The following is a 17,647-nucleotide window of genomic DNA, read 5'->3' as shown; positions in this document are numbered from 1 at the left end:
ACAACGACAGATAAAAATTAAAGAGATGGAGGAAACTGTTAAAGTTAACTCCACATATAATAAGGAACATATTTTACACCCAATTTTCAAACATGAAGTACCTTCTCTTTACCCTCAGTGCCATCAATCAGTAAAAGTACATGAAAAAAAGCAGCCACATCAAAACCTACTGGTAATTTCCTTGAAATAATGGAACAAAAAACGTGTATTAAGGGCCACTCCCTTCACCCATATCCCTACTAAATCTCCTCATGCATCAATGTATAACCCATGGTTTTTTGCGTTTTTGGACTTTTAAAATGCGAACTGTCCAAACATCGATCTTTCTTGGACTTTGGAAAGCTGATCGAGAGGAATGGGATAAAATAACCTCTTTCAATACTAAAAAATGCTTTACTATCTTTGAAATTATGGTATAGTAAGATAGTGAAGAATAAGACTTATCAAATGGAACATTTAAAACACAAACATTTTAGCTAACATATTTTTGTAAATACAATGAAAATCGCCTAAAAATGTGCAAACAGCATCTGAATTATCAGTATCAAAACAGACATTGGTACATCCTCAAAAGTCTTAAAATTTTAATTAGTTTCATGGAATTTTTTTTGTTGCATTTGAAAAATCTTAAATAAATTTTTTGATAGCATTGCAAATTAGTCTATGAATAAATTGATTTTCTCCTCAACTTTGAATTTTATTTGCATGTCAAGGGAGAGGGAAAAAACATTAGGGGAGGAAAAAGATTAATTTCCGAATAAAACTAACAAGTATCCAATAAAATGTTGCTACATGATATTCTATGATATATCTCTCTCCAGTGTACATGATAAGATATAATATAGCATTTACATTTTGTGAACATTAGAAAATTTTAATGATATACTCTTCAGTGATAGCATTCTAAAAGCTAAATAAGGACATGACAAGATTAACAAAAACCGATTTTAGGAAAGCAAATTTTCCTTCCAATAATGTTCTATATTGTTAAATGCTACACAGAAATGAAGCAAACAGGAGAAATTTGCAATGCAACCCACCTTTTTTTTAAAGGAAAGAAATCAAGCAGATTAAATTCTAATGATTTTGATTTTGGGTTAAAAAAAAGATAAATGAAGATATCGGTGTTGCCACAATTAAAATTCTGGAAAAAATATGCATTATTCCAATAAATGGACCCATATTGTATGAACAAGCTAGAATATTTACTTCTGCACTGAAATGAAATGATTTTAAAGCCAGCAAAAGATATTTAATGTTTTTCTAGGATAGACATGGAATCATGGTTCAGAATTTTCATGAAGGGAAGAATGAATGCCAAATGAATGACTGCAGATATATAATGAAAATTTGATACACTTTAAAATCACATTAAAAACACTTAAAAGTCACATTAAAAACACTTAAATCACATTAAATCACATTAAAAACACTTAAATTAAGTCACATTTAAAAGTGTATGAAATTTTTTATAAATAGTAAGTAAAAGGTCTCATACTGTACAGGTATTTTGATACTCATATAATGACAATAAGCCTATGGCAGATTGTCCTGGAATTCCTCGATGTATTGATTTTTCTTCACCTCCAGAGTTAAGTTCCAAATTTCCATCAAACAAATTAGGCACAGCTTTCCCAATAAGCATCAAATTAACCACTTCCTGAAAATACAAAAAATATTTTATTTTTAAAAGCATTGTAAATAATTTTTAATTATTTTCTTAATTATTTATAATTACTTATTTTAATTATTAATATATATTTATTTCAAAATCAATTAAAAATTATTTACAGCATTTTTCAGAAACTTGAAAATTTGAAAAATAAACATATGAGCTCAGAATTACAGTAAAAAGATAATAATTGAGTAACATGATATACTTGAGAACAATAGCCATCTTCTCCAATCAAATGACTTTCAGGATAATCCATTTCTTCCTTTATACTGCAAAATAATAATTATATTAATAATAATAAATAAATAAATGAAAAATTTTGAAACTGGGGGGAACACACAAATTCTTTTGAATGAGTTAGGGAAATAATTCATTTATGTTTATTTATTTATTTTTAGCAATCAAAAGCTAACGGATAAAAATAAGTAAGCCTACATTAAAAACTGACAAAATTCAGCTTCAGGTTGATACTCACAATTCTTTTAAAAATCTAGTCATATCTAAAGTTAAAGTTTATCTAATTTAAAATATTTAGAATGTACTTTTGATGATGAAATTATTTTACTAAATAAATAAAGCTTTTTAAATACTTGCAATCAATATGAGAATGGAAATGCTTACCTTTCAATACCATGTGTTAATATAACAGAATATAAAAACAAGACACAGCTTCCACTGTCATCATTCATCAACTGTAACAACCGAAAACAATATTTAATTAATATCTAGACTAATTAAATTTAAATATTATATACATTGCTAGCAGGAGAATTATTTTAAAGGAAAATTAGACTTATCAAACGGTTAATTATCAAACGAAAACGATATTAATTATCAAACAATATTATAGTCTTATAGTCAAAATGAACAATAAATTTTTATTGTATTGAATTTTTAGAAAAGCATGTATAGTCATTGAAATCAAAATATCATTATAATAATACAGATGTCATACCTCAGATATGAAATTGATAAAATATTCAAGAACACAATTCCTGGATCTAAAATACTTCAATCGTAACTAGAAAAAAAAAAAAAAAAAAAAAAAAAAAAAAAAAACATTTTATGCAAAAAGAAAGCATAAATCAATAATTATTTTGCAAACCTTTAGATAAATCTTAAATATAGTAACTAACATTTAAAAGCAATTTTTAACATGCCTAATAATTATAGGCAAATGTGATTTTCATTAATAATTTATCACCCAAAATTTCAAATCTGTAGAATAATGAAATTAATACTGAAAAATCATTCAGGGAAAAAGTTTACAATTGCTTTAAAAAATTTCTCACATATTCAATCATTCCATCTGCTCGTAAGATGTTAGAGGTTATGGAAGAATCAAATACTATCTTGTTCCACTTCCTGTAAATAATAGTGAAAAAATATCAGATATCAGCATGTATAATATCAACATATTTTTTTTTTATATAGGACTCTTACACTATAGTAAGTAGTTTGATCTTAGTTCATATTCTTACACAGCAATCACAACTTCCTTTTTTCTTCCTGCCTGCCACAGAATTGATGTCAAAGCTCTAGCTAGTGCTTCTTTCTGCTCAACAGCCTTAGGCCTTAAACTGAAAGCAAATATGGTATTATTTATTATTGTTGTTATTTCACCAAACATTTAACTATATTTGTGAGAATTTTAACTAAGAATTTTGATGTTAATTTGCAGAAAAAAATTATTAAAAAACAAATAAAATGTAGAGCATATAGTATTTTTTTGTTAAGTGCCCTTTTTTAGTCAGTGGTAAAATTTTAACATTACTGTTACCATTAGTTTTTGAAGCAACTGCAGTTGCCACTATCTTATAGCCCTTCCAAACGTTACAATTTTTTACGTTAATTTTGATCTATATATTTCTTTGTTTGAAATTTATTTAACATTACTAACATATAAGCAATTTTCCCAAATAGTTACAACATCAAAAATAAGAAAAAAGTTTATTTCTTAAAAATTTCACATTTTTATTATGTGGTTCATTTAGCAGGTGCCTGTAAGAATTTCAGTTCTTGTAAGCCTCTCATGGTATATTCACTGCTGACTTAACAAGTAAACCAAATATGTTCATAATGCTTCAAAAAGTTATTTTTTGTTTATGATTATCGTTGTACAACTATTTTTCTATTTGTAAGTTTATTTATAGTCAATGTTACATAAAACCTACTATGTGTATTTGTGCCTACTATGTGCCTGTAAGAATTTCAGTTCTTGTAAGCCTCTCATGGTATATTCACTGCTGACTTAACAAGTAAACCAAATATGTTCATAATGCTTCAAAAAGTTATTTTTTGTTTATGATTATCGTTGTACAACTATTTTTCTATTTGTAAGTTTATTTATAGTCAATGTTACATAAAACCTACTATGTGTAAAACCTGTATTTAAACACTTAGGTAATTGATTGTGGCAAAGATTACTAGGACTAACGTTTTTTAAGAACAAAGCAGGAATTTATATTTCCCATGGAGAAAACCACAATATACAAGCAGCAATCTGCTCTGCAGTCAACTATTAAATCAATGATCAGGCTGTCCATTTTTAATGATTTTAATAAGTTTGCAACTAGTAAGCCTTATAGTTTGCTCATATTTAATCAGTTTCTTTAAAATCAGTTATATTTTAAAGCAAATGACATATTTTTAGTAATATGGAAATAATAAATAAATAAATATATATATATTATAAAAGTGTGCAATGTGCATGTCGCTGAACCTCAGAAACAAGTCCCGGTACGATCCATGAAGTTATATGGTGTGGAAGCCCTCTATGCCACATCTAGGTAGAAGGTTCCCATTTTTAACTGGAGGGCGTACTTTTGAAGATATAAGAGCTGAAAGTTTCGATCTCTAGGAGTTTCTAGAAAGTCCAGAACATCCTGGAATATTGTGGAATGTTCTGGAATAGCCTGGAGTGTTCAGGAACATTCCAGATCATTGTGGAATGTACCAAATGGGAAGATACATCAATAGTAACGAAGCACCGTGGCGGATTTTCAGTTTTCCCATACACGAACACGAGCCAACTGTGCAACATCTAGCAGTATATTTGGAGAATGGACAGAGAATTTACTTCACAAAAGACACCGCCAGAAAAACTGCAAGAGAACAACCTAAGAACACAACATTAACAACTTTTTCCAACTGTGGGAAACGAATCCATTTGCAAAAACATTACTATATTTCGACGTCTTTTTGGAACAAAACAAGAAAAGTCTTTCAACGATGAAAACAAGGAATTCCAGTAGAGGATCATCCAGGAATCATGAAAACTAACACAATAGGCCGAATATACACCGTACATTCAAACGACGCCGAATGATTTATCTTCATATGTTGCTACACGAAATACGCCGACCAGCAAGTTTCACAATTTCAAGAATGTTGACGGTTACTTATGCCAATGCTTGGGACTACTAGAAAACGACAACCACTGGGAATTAACTCTACAAGAAGCCTCACTCACAGCCTCAGCTGAACAAATCAGAGACTTATTCGCCATAATTCTAACGACATGTAACACATCAAATTCCAAAACAGCTATGGGACTCTTTCAAAGAGAATATGAGTGCTGACATACTGTACCAAATCTGACAAGTTCATCCAGAACTGGCCATCGGATTGAACGACGACACCTATTCACCTAGAATGAAACACTTATTCACCTAGAAGATAAATGTTCGGCAATAAAACAAAACAGACCTTAGTACAACTTGGGATGCCAGCACGATGACAAGATGCTTTCAACGTGCTAAATTTCGAAATTGCAAAGGAAAAAAGTTACAGCATCAACGTGCTCGAAACAAATCACTCCTCAGTGACAATTTAAAAAAAAATTACAGCGTAATCATGGACCGGATCAACAACAACACATTGCGGAATTATTTACTTGGATGCACAGGAAAACATTTCTAATAAATCTATTGCTGGCAGAGATTATACGTGCTAAACAACACATCGTCATTTCCATTAGCGGCTAGTAATCTTAACTTCGATAATTCAAATTCCATTTCTTCTCTCCTAATTCTATCTTGCCTCTCTTCTTCTCTATTAATATTTTCCTGCCTCTCTGCAATTCTTTCTTGCCTTTTTTCTTCTTCCCTCCTAATTCTTTCTTGTCTCTCTTCTTCTTCTCTCCAAACTCTTTCCTGCTTCTTTTTTCCTTCTCTCCTTATTCTTTCCTTCCTCTCTCCTTCTTCTCTTCTAATTCTTTCCTGCTCTTTTTTTTTCTTTCTCAAGCCTCGTTGAAGTAATATTTTCTAACGGAGCTTTCACTAGTTCCTCCTCATAAGATTCATTTCCCATAATCAGCAGTCTTAAATCCAATATCCCAAGTTCAGGGCTAACTTTTTCCCCTAACTCTTCAGCCAAGGATTTAAGATCCTCTTTCCTTTGCTAAGAATGCCATGATATGAACAAAATTATGCTAACAACCTGACAAATTTAGCTCCCTCACACTACATATATATAAAACTGATTTAAACAAATATAATTTTCACAGAGAGACAGAGTAAAATTGAACCCTTAATTTTTTTCACAACATATTTTACAGATCTTAAACAAAAACAAGACAGTTTACACTATAATATGCACGTTATGCATTCAAATAAAAATTTGTCTAAAGGACTTATGATACTACAGATAATATTACCTCTTAAAAGCTTTAAATTCAGTTGCGTTAAACTCAATTGCTTATGATAATACACTATACTTTCATCAAAATTTGAGGTACATTAAAATATGCATTCAAAAGTTAATTATAAAAAACATATATCTACATGCTCATAACTAAACATTAATATGACAACTGTTAAAATGAACGATACTGGGGATTTCTAGCATTCCCCTTTTACTCATTCAATAGAAAAAAATTTCTCAGTTCTTACACCAATAATGTTCGACACACCTTAACTGAAAATTGTAATATTTATAATATTCAAAACGTCTTAGAATTGAATTTCAGAATGCCACCTAACCTTAGAACCTTCAAGATTACAGTAATTCTTCTCCTTTATACATTCAATTACATAAGCTTAATTTGAGCACAACACATTAACTTTTCAGATATTAAAAATATATTAACACAGATTTAAATTCTAAAATTTATACTTTCTTATTGTAACATAAAACCCAAACAGTACATTTCTTTAAGCTTTGCAGAAAACGAAGTTGAATTAAAACAGTTATGTGAACTTATATACTAAATTACAGAAATAAATTAAATTACTTTACTGCCTTAATATAAAAATCCAAAGTGCTTACCCGCCTCTCACCAATATATAGATATTGATGATTCAGACACTTTTCACTGCTTAACACCTTCACCATAATCTGATAATCTTCGGGCAAAGAATACACTGCACTGAACACCATACACTGCACTGCACTAATTGTTTCAGGGACAAAGATGATCGCACAACTAGCAGTTTTTATTCACTACTCTGCACCTTCACAATGATCTGATGATCTTCGGACAAGGCTTGTCCGCACAATTCTGCACTAAATTTTCTCGAACACAAGATGATCGCACAAATTATGTTGCTGAAGATGAGCTGTATTCAGGAGACTGTCGTTCCTTTTTGTCTGGACTGGTGTCCGTAAACTTCTTCGTGGATTCTATCTCCCTGCTTCGAAGAGCTGTAAATCACTTTTCCGAACTGATGTTCGTAACTTTTCGTGCTGCACTTCAGAACCTGACGGTCTGTAATATTTGCAAAACACTGATGATGTTCGGACAATGGTTGTCCTACAAACTTGAGATGAATTTCAGAGCCTGACGGTCTGCAATCTCTGCATGGATTTTCTTATTTCACCGCTGCCACCAATTTAATAAAGCTGGAACGTCAGAACACCCGGGTTGGGTGAAAAAAAAGACAGTAAAAACTTAATAAGAAATTCTTGAATAAATATTAAAATAATTGAATCATTACAGCCATAATTCATACAAAAGCCGCTGACGAGGCTACGACGCTGGATGCGTCTGCTTACTGCCAATGCCAATGATTTAAAAATTTCGGAGTTCCTATGGTTCAAAACCATCTACCTCCACATCAGAATTACTAAAAGCGAGCAGAAATAGGAAAAATTTTGCATAAGTGATTTACTTGATGCACACTAGAGGGAGCCACAGGCTCAAGAAAGTTTAGGGATAGAGATGAGAAAATAAAAACTTAAGTATCATAATCTTTTTATAAGTTTTTAGGTTTTTAAAATTTTTTTGTATTTTATATTTTATACTTTTTTTGGTTTTTTATAATTTTTTATACACAGTACAAACACTAAAGCAAAAAGTGGATAGGAAAGATTTTACGATTAATAGGCTCATTGGCATGTGGCTTGTGTTGGAGAGTGCAAATAATTATTGAGATCGCGATGAAAATATTCTTAGGCAGATTTGAAATCTGCGGGAGATGTGATTCTTAAGTAAACAGATTGATAACTTTGCTTGAAGATCTTGATAGTAGTAGCAGAGGATGAAATAAGCAATTATATGGCAGCTCGCTGAAGAGACGTCCTTCCTTCATGGCGCGGGGGCTGGAACTGAAGTTGAGAGGGCGTGTCTTGCCCTTTTGGATGGCGGATAGATGCCAAACTCTCGGCCAATCACGGCTCTCGGTCTCTTCTGTGAGCTGCGAATAGCAGGATCGTATGCTGGAATCTGCTGAAGTGCTCGGTTATCAATCTGTTCAATTTTGAGGAATAAATTTTGACTAAGCTTTTTAATATGGTAATCTACAGGTTTAATATTTAGGTCCGAATGAATCACATCTGTACGGACGTACCAGGCTGCATTCAGGGCCATACGTAAGGTTTTACTTTGAAAAGATTGAAGTTTTTTCACATGAGTTTTTGCAGCAGTACCCCAGATTGTACATGCATACATAAAGACAGGTCTTATAATGGATGTATAGAGAAGGATTTTGTTTTTAATTGACAGATTGCTCTTTCGAGCTAAAAATGGGTAAAGTTGGGCCCTAGCACCTTTCGCTTTGTTGAGAACATTTTCAATGTGAAGGCGCCAGGTTAATTTTGAATAAAGTACAACTCCTAGGTACTTGTAAGAATTTGACCAGAGAACACAGTCATCAAAGAATTTAATATTAATGGAAGGGTACGGGAGGGGGCTACGTTTGAAAATCATAGCAGCACATTTAGCAACATTAATTTTTATTTTCCAAGTGATGAGCCAGTGCTCAAGGCTAGAGAGATATCTCTGAATGATTTGGACCAAGTTTTCAAGGCGTGTGTGTTGAGCTAGGATGGCCGTATCATCTGCATAAAGTGCAAGAGTGATACTAGGTGATTTTGGTATGTCATTTATGAAAATGTTGAACAAAATTGGGCCTAAAAGTGACCCTTGGGGGACGCCGCTTAGTATAGGACGGGGTGCCGAAATGAAAGAATTAACTCGTACAGAAAAAGATCTATTAGTGAGGTACGAGTTAATAATATGAATTAAATGGGCCGAAACGTCAAGTCGTATGAGCTTGATAATAATTCCTATATGCCAAGTCCTATCAAATGCTTTGGCTATGTCAAGAAATAAAGCGCCAGTAAGCATTTTGTTACGAAACCCTTCGTGAATGAACTCCACTGTCCTCAGCAGCTGGTGCGTGGTGCAGTGTTTTGCTCGAAATCCAAATTGTTCATCAATCAGAACGTTGTGATTTCGGAGAAAATCATTCAGGCGTTTAAGTAACACAAACTCGTATATCTTAGATAACGAAGATAGGAGGCTGATAGGTCTATAATTTTGAGGATTAGAAAGGCTTTGGCCTGGTTTTGGAATAGGCACAATAAGTGCTTGTTTCCAGCTTTGAGGAAAATAGCAATGCTGTATCATAAAATTTATAAGCATTACTAAGAAAAATAGATAATTGGTGGGTAAGTTTTTAATCATACGATTAGAAATAGAGTCCATACCAGGGGCTTTTTTGGGTTTGAGCTTGGTAATGTATTCACTTACCTCGCTCATGGATGTCGCTCATGGATGTATAGTGTATATCTCTCGCGAAAGGCGAGGAGAGGAAACGTTCAACATCTTGTGGGAAAGAACTTGCGCTGTTCGCAAAAATTCCTTCATTATGTGGTGTAAATTGAGTTTGAAGAGAATCCGCAATTAATTCGGATTTCTCAGCGTCTGTGTGAGCCACCACTGCGTCCGTAGCTAAGGACGGAATGTTAGATTTGTGCTTGCGTAGGCGGGCTGATGCGCGCCAAAGACTGTTATCATTGGTCGTTAGGGACTGAATGTAATTCGTGTATTGTGATTGGAAGAACTGGCCTTGATGGATGCCTTGATCTCATTTTGGAGAGCACGGAGTTGAATTTTTAAACCTGGATTTCTATTTCTTTGCCAAAGTCTCCGTACTTTATTCTTTTCTTTAATTTTGAGTTTAATTTCTTGAGGTAATTTACGAAAATTGGGTCTAAGGGTGGGTTTTGATACTTCCTTATAAGTATCTGTTAAAATGGTCGTTAAGTGATCAACTGCCGAGTCTATATCATGGCTGGATTTAATTTCAAGGGAGGGCAAATTTTTACTTTTAAGTTTGAAACCAAAATTGTCCCAGTTTGTAGAGACGAGTGCTGGAGAATTTTGATTAAAAGTAGTACAGTTAAGGTCTATGATTACGGGGTTGTGATCTGAAGATAAACAGTTTTCAACAGTCACGTGATATCCAAAAGAAATGTTTCGGAAGAGTGCCAAATCTATGAATGAAGGGGCACCCCGTGAACCATATCTAGTAGGGGAATCCGGCGCAATAATTTTAATTTGGGCGCACTGAGCCCATTTTAGAAGGCCACGACCAGCAGGGTTTGATCTATGACAACGCCAATGCTGATGGTGACAATTTAAATCACCAGCTATGATAAGATTATTTGAAAAATTGAGCAGTTTGTTGAAATCTACCACAGGAAAATTTCCACCTGGTGGGAGATAGGCAGAGATCATAACTAGGGATGGTGAATTTTGAATAAAAATTTCGATGATTGTTGCTTCAAGTTTGCTCATATTTGGTGTGTCAATTCTACGATGCGGGATGGAGTTTTTTATGTAAATACAAGTGCCACCATGATAAACATCACGTGTATTTGAAGCTTGTCTGTCACTTTTATATAGTGCATAATCTACAAGCTTGGGAGCTCTCCCTGGCTGGAGTTTGGTCTCTTGGACAAAAATGATATCAAAATCCTTCTCTTCTACATAGTCTCTAAACTCATGGAATTTGGAAAGAATGCCATTAGCATTCCAGGTGCATAGTTTGAGATTTTTCAACCCTTTCAAAGTATTGAATTTTAATGAATGTGGGAATCAGAGAATTGGAGAGTAATATAACTCTCAAAGATGTAGTAGGCCGCGTCAGCACCAGATGGAGCCAGTCTGAGCTGCGGTAAGGCGTTTTTGAATGCCAGAAGTAATTTGCTCTGGTCAATGCCAGGCTGATTTGAAATTTGGATTATAGCCAAAAGGATCTCGGTACAATTTAGAGTCGAGTTTGCTCCTAAGGGGACCGATAAATTTGGAAGAATTTGGGGTGCAGTCTGTTGCATACCCGTAAGGGCAGCAGAGTATGATACTCCAGGGCGAGTATTATTTGCACTGGGAGTGTGTGCAGCCGGCAGAACTGGAAATGTATTATGTTGTAAGGTAAATTTGTTTGTGTTGTCAACGGTCTGACTGGGTTTGGTACTTGGCTTTGGAGGTTGTCTGTTTTTGGAGCCTGGGAACTTCGGGCAGGAACGCCAGTTAGCAGCATGGTTTCCCGAACAATTAGCACATTTGTTCGGCTCTTCAAAGGGTTTAGTGCATTCCTTGGCTTGATGCGGCCCAGCGCATCTGACGCATCGTCTTGGTAGGGTGCAAACTTCAGATGAATGAAAAAATCCCTGACAACGCCAGCATTGGGAGGGACCCTTCTGTCCTTTGAAGTGCTCCATGGATACTTCAGTTCCAAGGAGTTCAGTTATTGAATAGATTTCTTCGGCTTTGAGGCTATTGAAGATTTGTAAATAAAAGAGAGGCATTGGCATTTTGGTCTTCCATTTCTTTAGTTGAGAGATTTTGTGAATTTTGAAGCCAAGCACTTCAACCGCAGTCTGCACAACGCTGAGAGGTGTATTTGAGGGTAATCCCCTAATGACAACTTTAAGTGGTCTATCTGCTTTGAGTGTGTGGGACTTGAATTCAATGTTATTGTCTGTGAGGAATCTAACAACTGTTCTATAGTCTGTTTCATTAGTGGTGGTGAGTTTAAGAAAATCTATGTTTTGTTTGGAAAGAACAGTTGGTGCATGTCGGTGTAACTGATTGAGGAGAAAGAACCAATCAGCTCGCGGTTTTATGAAAATTGGAGGTGGTGCTTGAATTTTTGGTGTTTGAGTGACAGCCGGCTGCTGCGTCGAGTGTTCAGTGTTATCAGAGTTTTGTATGTTTGTGAAAGAATTGGATGTTGTAATGTTTTCATTATTATTAGTGTTGGGAAGTGGTTTTTTGGCAATTAAATGTTTAGGAGGAACTGCAAATCCTTCATTATCAGTAGGTCTGGTTCGTTTTTTTGAATCATTTTTGGGATTTTCTTTTGGAGGATTTTGATTGGCTGAGGATGAGGGTGGATTTGAATTTTGAGTTTTGGCGTTAGAATTTTGAGTTTTGGGATCCGAATCAGGGGTTTTAGAAGTCTTTTTGCATTCTTTGAAGAATTCCTCTTCAGTGGCCGGGAGGGTGAATAAATTTATGCCGAGTTTAGAGCAGAGGGTATGTAAGGAAAATAAAACTTTCTCACCCTCATCCTGTAACTGTTTGATCATCAGTTCCTTATTCGGTGTCTCTGTTCGTTGAAGACGCTGGATATCGAAAAGGAGGTCTGTGTGCCGATTCTTGAGTGAGTATATCTGGATTGCGCTCTTGGATAACTCGCAAGCGAAGGCAACCCTGAGAATCTCAGTCAGTCATAACTCTAGTGCTGAAGGAGAGGCAGGTGGAGTATTTGCTGTTACTTCCATTTCGGTTTGTATCAGTAAAGGTGGAGGAGAAGAAGGTTGATTGCCCGCTGGCGGCGCCGTATTCAGGATACCATTTGCATTGACATTACGGAGCTCAGAGCTCGTACGTCCGTCACTGTTAGCAGCCATCGCTGATGAATGAGATCAATCGCGTCTGCTTACTCTCGTTTACAGCATCAAAAGCTTATTACACAAAGCTCTCTCCTCGTTTTGTTAAAATCTGGAAAGAAAATAATTAGTCCCCTATGTTTCCCTCCCCGGAAACCACACCGGGTGAGGGTTTCCACTGCACCTTCCTACAAAAGGCCTGCTGTCCATTTTGTTCCTGAACAAACAGGTAGTTCTCATTAAGCACCTGGAAGTCCGAGGCGTGCATATGTCACACCAGTTTAAATGACCACAATTTCCAATTAAATTAGCTTATAGTTTTACAATTAACAAGGTGCAAGGACAAAATTTAAAACATTATGGCATTAACCTCAAAGACTCCTGCTTTTCTCAGCTATACGTAGTCAGCTCTCGAGTAGGAAATTCGAAAAATTTGTACATATAATATCCCGAAAAATAAAATAAAAAATTGTTTATAAAGAAGTATTCTAAATAGTTAGAATATGTTTTCAATAACAAAATTTTACCTCTTTTCTTCTTATTTTAAAGTTTATCCTTTTATTCCAACTACCACCCAATCTCATAACAACTCCCCGAGCTAAGCCGGGTATCCCATCTAGTAGTAATTAAATAAATTAAATGCAGAAAATGAAATAAATTTCTGTCAATAAAGAGTCTACTTACTGAAATTTTTAGTATTTATTTTGAGTTCAAAATTTTGAGGTCTTAACAGAATTTAAGTTGTGATAGGTAGATACTATAACAATGCTCATACAAAGTTACTTTATACAGCAGAATTTGAAGGTAAAATTCCTATAAATTGTATATTTTATTTCTCAAATCCATATTAAAGACTTGCTATATAATACCATCTTATGACAATAAAGAGAATTGCAAAACAATTATTTTGTAAGTCTTTTGCATGCAGAATTATTCTTCAACATCTAGGCTTATTTGCAAATAAAAAAGAAATATTAGAATACAAAAATGTACAGCTGGTACTGAAAGTAATAAAAATGATGCATAAGATGTATAATTGTTTATATAATTACCTTTATTTTAATGTAAATTTTTAGTAAAAATCATGACTAAGCACTATTATCTTATTTTTACTTAGCTATAAAAGAATGCTTTTAAAAAACCACAGATGTCACAAACTTCACAATACCTTTCTTGGTAGATGAAATGAGTTACAAGCTTGTTAATTCTTTTTCCTCTATTTTATAAGCATTTTTGAGAATAAATGATTATTTAAAATAGTTAAGTTACGGGATTACCTTAAGTATAATGTCAACTGTAAATAGAGTAAAAATAAAATTATTTTATGACAAATTTTGCCATGTTTTTAAAAAATGTAATATTACTTTTCTTTCATATAATTTCTAAAAGTCTTGAAATGAGCAAAAATACATAAAAATGTAAAAATCAGCGTATTTAGTATTAAACTGATTTAGTTTCTAATAGAATCAAATCTATAAATATTTATTTACTTACAGTCCTGAATCTAAGGTTACAGCAGCAGAACCGAACAGCAGCTCATATAAAACATGAGCCTGAACAGCAGCAAGTACTCCACATGGACCAGGCTGCAAAATATCTCAGAATTATAATTTTTTATAATAAGGCAAAATTTATTTTATATGGATTACTGGAAACCTATACATATAAATAATATGAACATGAATGCTATGTTCAGAATTTTATTTACCTTAATTAAGCAAAATAAAGCTCAAAACTTTTTAGAAAAATACGTAATTATTCTAACTACTTTATAAAAATTTTAAATACTATAGTGAAAATTATTGATGGAAAGTAATTTACTGTTATATCTTCAACTACTGAATGCTCAAAACTGGTTAAAAAATTACATAATTATTCTCTAAAATATTTCCTGAACATTTTAAATTATTGCAGTAAAATTATAGATGAACAATAATTTACTGTTACCATTTTCAACAAATTTTGACCTTCATCCAAGTAAAAGAGGAAGGAGGACAAAAAACATCTTAAAAAATAGTATATATGAAAATCAACTTAAAAAAATTGAAATAATGCAGTCATGTTTCGGTTAATTCATTAGCACACATTTGTATTTATAGCATATTTCTGCATTAACTATGCATAACAGGGTTAGGAGGAGATTAAACATTTAGTAGAAAATCAAATATTTGAGGGGGGAGGGAAGAAAAACACATGACAATCTAATTTTAATCTGGGTTTCAGAATTAACAGAAAACAGAAGTAAGACACAACTTTTAAAAATCAGATGCATGATGCTAAGATATAAAATGCTAAATGCTAAGATATAAAATTAATTAAAATTTAGAGAATTAAGACTCACAAACATTTAACCATAATCAGTTTTTTAAATTTTCTGATGAATTTCATAGCTATCTAATACTGTAATACATAGGATGAAATTTTCTAATACTGTAATACATAGGATGAAATTTAAATATTTTGTAAAAAATACAAAAAGAATAGCTTAAACGTTTTTTTCCCTTTTTAGATTTTAGAACAAGAAAATGAATTCTAATCATTAAATTAAATCTATTTTAGAATTACAAAGGGATTTCAAAATTAGCACTGAGAGGTAGTTAAAATTACTTTTTTCTGTCTGAGTCCATATGATAAAGGACGTCTTCTGAAGTGGAAAGATTGTTCAGTCCATTCTGTGCCAAATGTATCAACTGTATTTCCAAATAACAGAAGTCTCAAATCCTTAAATAAAAATATATCCTTAATATATCTGAAGTAAAATAGCTATTACATTTCTGTAATAAGTTACACAGAAACGCTGCAACGACATTAATGATTACCTTAACAATGCTCATACTATAATCTTCAAAAATGCAGGCTACAGTTTCTTTAGGAAAAGAAACTTAAAAGTTATACTTATTTTTCATCTCATCATTTTAAATTATGACGATTTGGGCGTGAACATATCTCAGAGTTTTATAAAAGAATAACATTGCTTTTAGGTGAGATCTCATCACTGCCTGGATGATAAATGTTATGCTTATCTTGAGCTCATGCATTAAGTATAAATGTGAAAGAGGAAAAGATGCAAAAATATTAAAATATATTGAAAAAGTTCATTTAAAGAGTTCACATAATAAGATGCTTACACAAGCTTCATCAACTGTTATTGGTCTATCCTCACCTAAAATACAAGATAACATATTTGATGGAGCATCTGTAGTTATTTCATTAACATTAAAGTCCATCTTGGCACACTTCAAGTTTTGGTTAGAAGCTTCATTTTCAGTGCTAAAAGAAATAGCAGAATTTGATGCTCAAAACAGCTTTAAAAATTATAAATAAAATAGTTTTATTAAGTAATTTCTCACTTCTGCAACTGTAATATATATATTAAATACATATATATATATATATTAAAACAATCTTTGGAAACAAATTAAATTATAAGCATAACATGCAATTAGAAACTAATTTTAATTTTAATTGAATTTTTAAGGCAGCATTGCATCTAATTTATTATGAATTTTCGATTAAGCATATGCATCAGTAAAATTATTTATAATATTACATAGATAAAAATTACGTTCAAATGCTTGCAATCTTAACATGTATTTTAGCTGGCTTGCAATATTTTCTCTGCTAACACCAGGGCTTAATTTCTAGGATTAGAAGTGTCGGAACCCTATGGAAGACCGTCAGCAAAGAGGAACAAGAGTAAATAAATAAATAAAATGACTATTAAACTCATTAATAATTTTAAAATTAAATAGTTAATCATTATCAAATTAATTAATAGCTATTTAATTAATGTTTATAAATTGTTATTTAATCAATAATTATTATATAATTAATTAATTATAATTTAATTGATAATTAATTATTATTTATTGAAATAATTAAAATTAAAAAAATGCAAAGAGATAAATTGAAATTTAATAAGCGATTTTTAATATAATTTTATTGTTAAAATAAAAATTTCTACTGAATTTGTTATTCAATTACATGAAAGAAGTGCCGCAGCCTTCTTATTCAGGGCTCCGGTGCGTTTCGGCTAGAATTAGGATTTAGTACAAAAACTAAGAAGCACCAGAGCCGAGATCCGGTGAGCTCCGGCCCAGTTTAAGCTCTGATCGCAGGGGAGTTCTTTTATCATCACAAAAATTAAATTATTTAAAGTACAGCTGATGAAAATTCCAGGGCGAAACAGAATGAGGGTATGAGTGGGTGGAAACAAGAAATGAGGGGAATCTTGGCGAGAGAAAACGTTCTCTTTGACCACGGCTCTCTGCTGATATAGCCATCGAGCAGATGTGTGTCAGGGGCAAAATGAGTTCTGAATCCGACTCCTAAGGATGAATGTAAATTTGATGGTTATGCTTTCCCCCTATTAATGGATATTGTGGAAAGACGATGTATAGTAAGTGCTTGAGCAGTTTATCTCAGTATTTCACTCTTATTGTATTCGCTGTCTCTTAACGCTCATTTAAGAACACAAATTTTCCTTCCTGCAAGGATAACTAACCATCGACAACAATACACTAGATACGATGGCACGGCGAGAAATTTACGCGTTCCTAAACAAACTTTCTCAAATTTATTGCCCTTCTTAAAGGGAAAGCTTTCCGCATGTGAGTGTGGGGACTTTACTTGAACATCACATGTTCTCACGAGTTCGTATTTCTAGAGAAACGGAGTATTGCAAGGTCTGCTTTTTGTTAAACTAAAACGTTAGGAATTCTAAATTTTTTCCCTTTAAATTGTGGTTCAGTTTTTATAAAAAGAAGTACCGGAGCTCATCTTATTAGGGGCTCCGGTGCGCTCCGACTAGAATTGTAATTTATCTTAAAAATTGAGAAGTACCGGCGCAAT

The 17,647-nt window shown here is 33.0% G+C and overlaps 1 protein-coding gene across 1 annotated transcript in view; it reads right to left on the bottom strand.

The window, feature by feature from the left end:
- Window positions 1–17,647, bottom strand: part of LOC118204374 (putative ubiquitin carboxyl-terminal hydrolase MINDY-4) — a 70,697-nt gene that overhangs the window by 13,858 nt on the left and 39,192 nt on the right. Inside the window, exons 3-11 of the mRNA XM_085817508.1 lie at window positions 15,925–16,066; window positions 15,404–15,517; window positions 14,291–14,382; window positions 3,157–3,255; window positions 2,968–3,040; window positions 2,631–2,696; window positions 2,297–2,367; window positions 1,881–1,944; window positions 1,499–1,660 (exon numbers count right to left, since the gene is read on the bottom strand). Of these exons, the coding sequence (XP_085673634.1) occupies window positions 1,499–1,660; window positions 1,881–1,944; window positions 2,297–2,367; window positions 2,631–2,696; window positions 2,968–3,040; window positions 3,157–3,255; window positions 14,291–14,382; window positions 15,404–15,517; window positions 15,925–16,023 (840 nt within the window). The 5' untranslated portion in view covers window positions 16,024–16,066. The remainder of the gene's footprint in view (window positions 1–1,498; window positions 1,661–1,880; window positions 1,945–2,296; window positions 2,368–2,630; window positions 2,697–2,967; window positions 3,041–3,156; window positions 3,256–14,290; window positions 14,383–15,403; window positions 15,518–15,924; window positions 16,067–17,647) is intronic.

Source organism: Stegodyphus dumicola, chromosome 5 (assembly GCF_044657685.1).
Source record: "Stegodyphus dumicola isolate Sdum_Otavi_A_Nest chromosome 5, ASM4465768v1".
NCBI lineage: Eukaryota > Metazoa > Arthropoda > Arachnida > Araneae > Eresidae > Stegodyphus > Stegodyphus dumicola.
The sequence above is the reverse complement of the archived record's forward strand: the minus strand, read 5'-3'. Positions and strand labels throughout refer to the sequence as shown.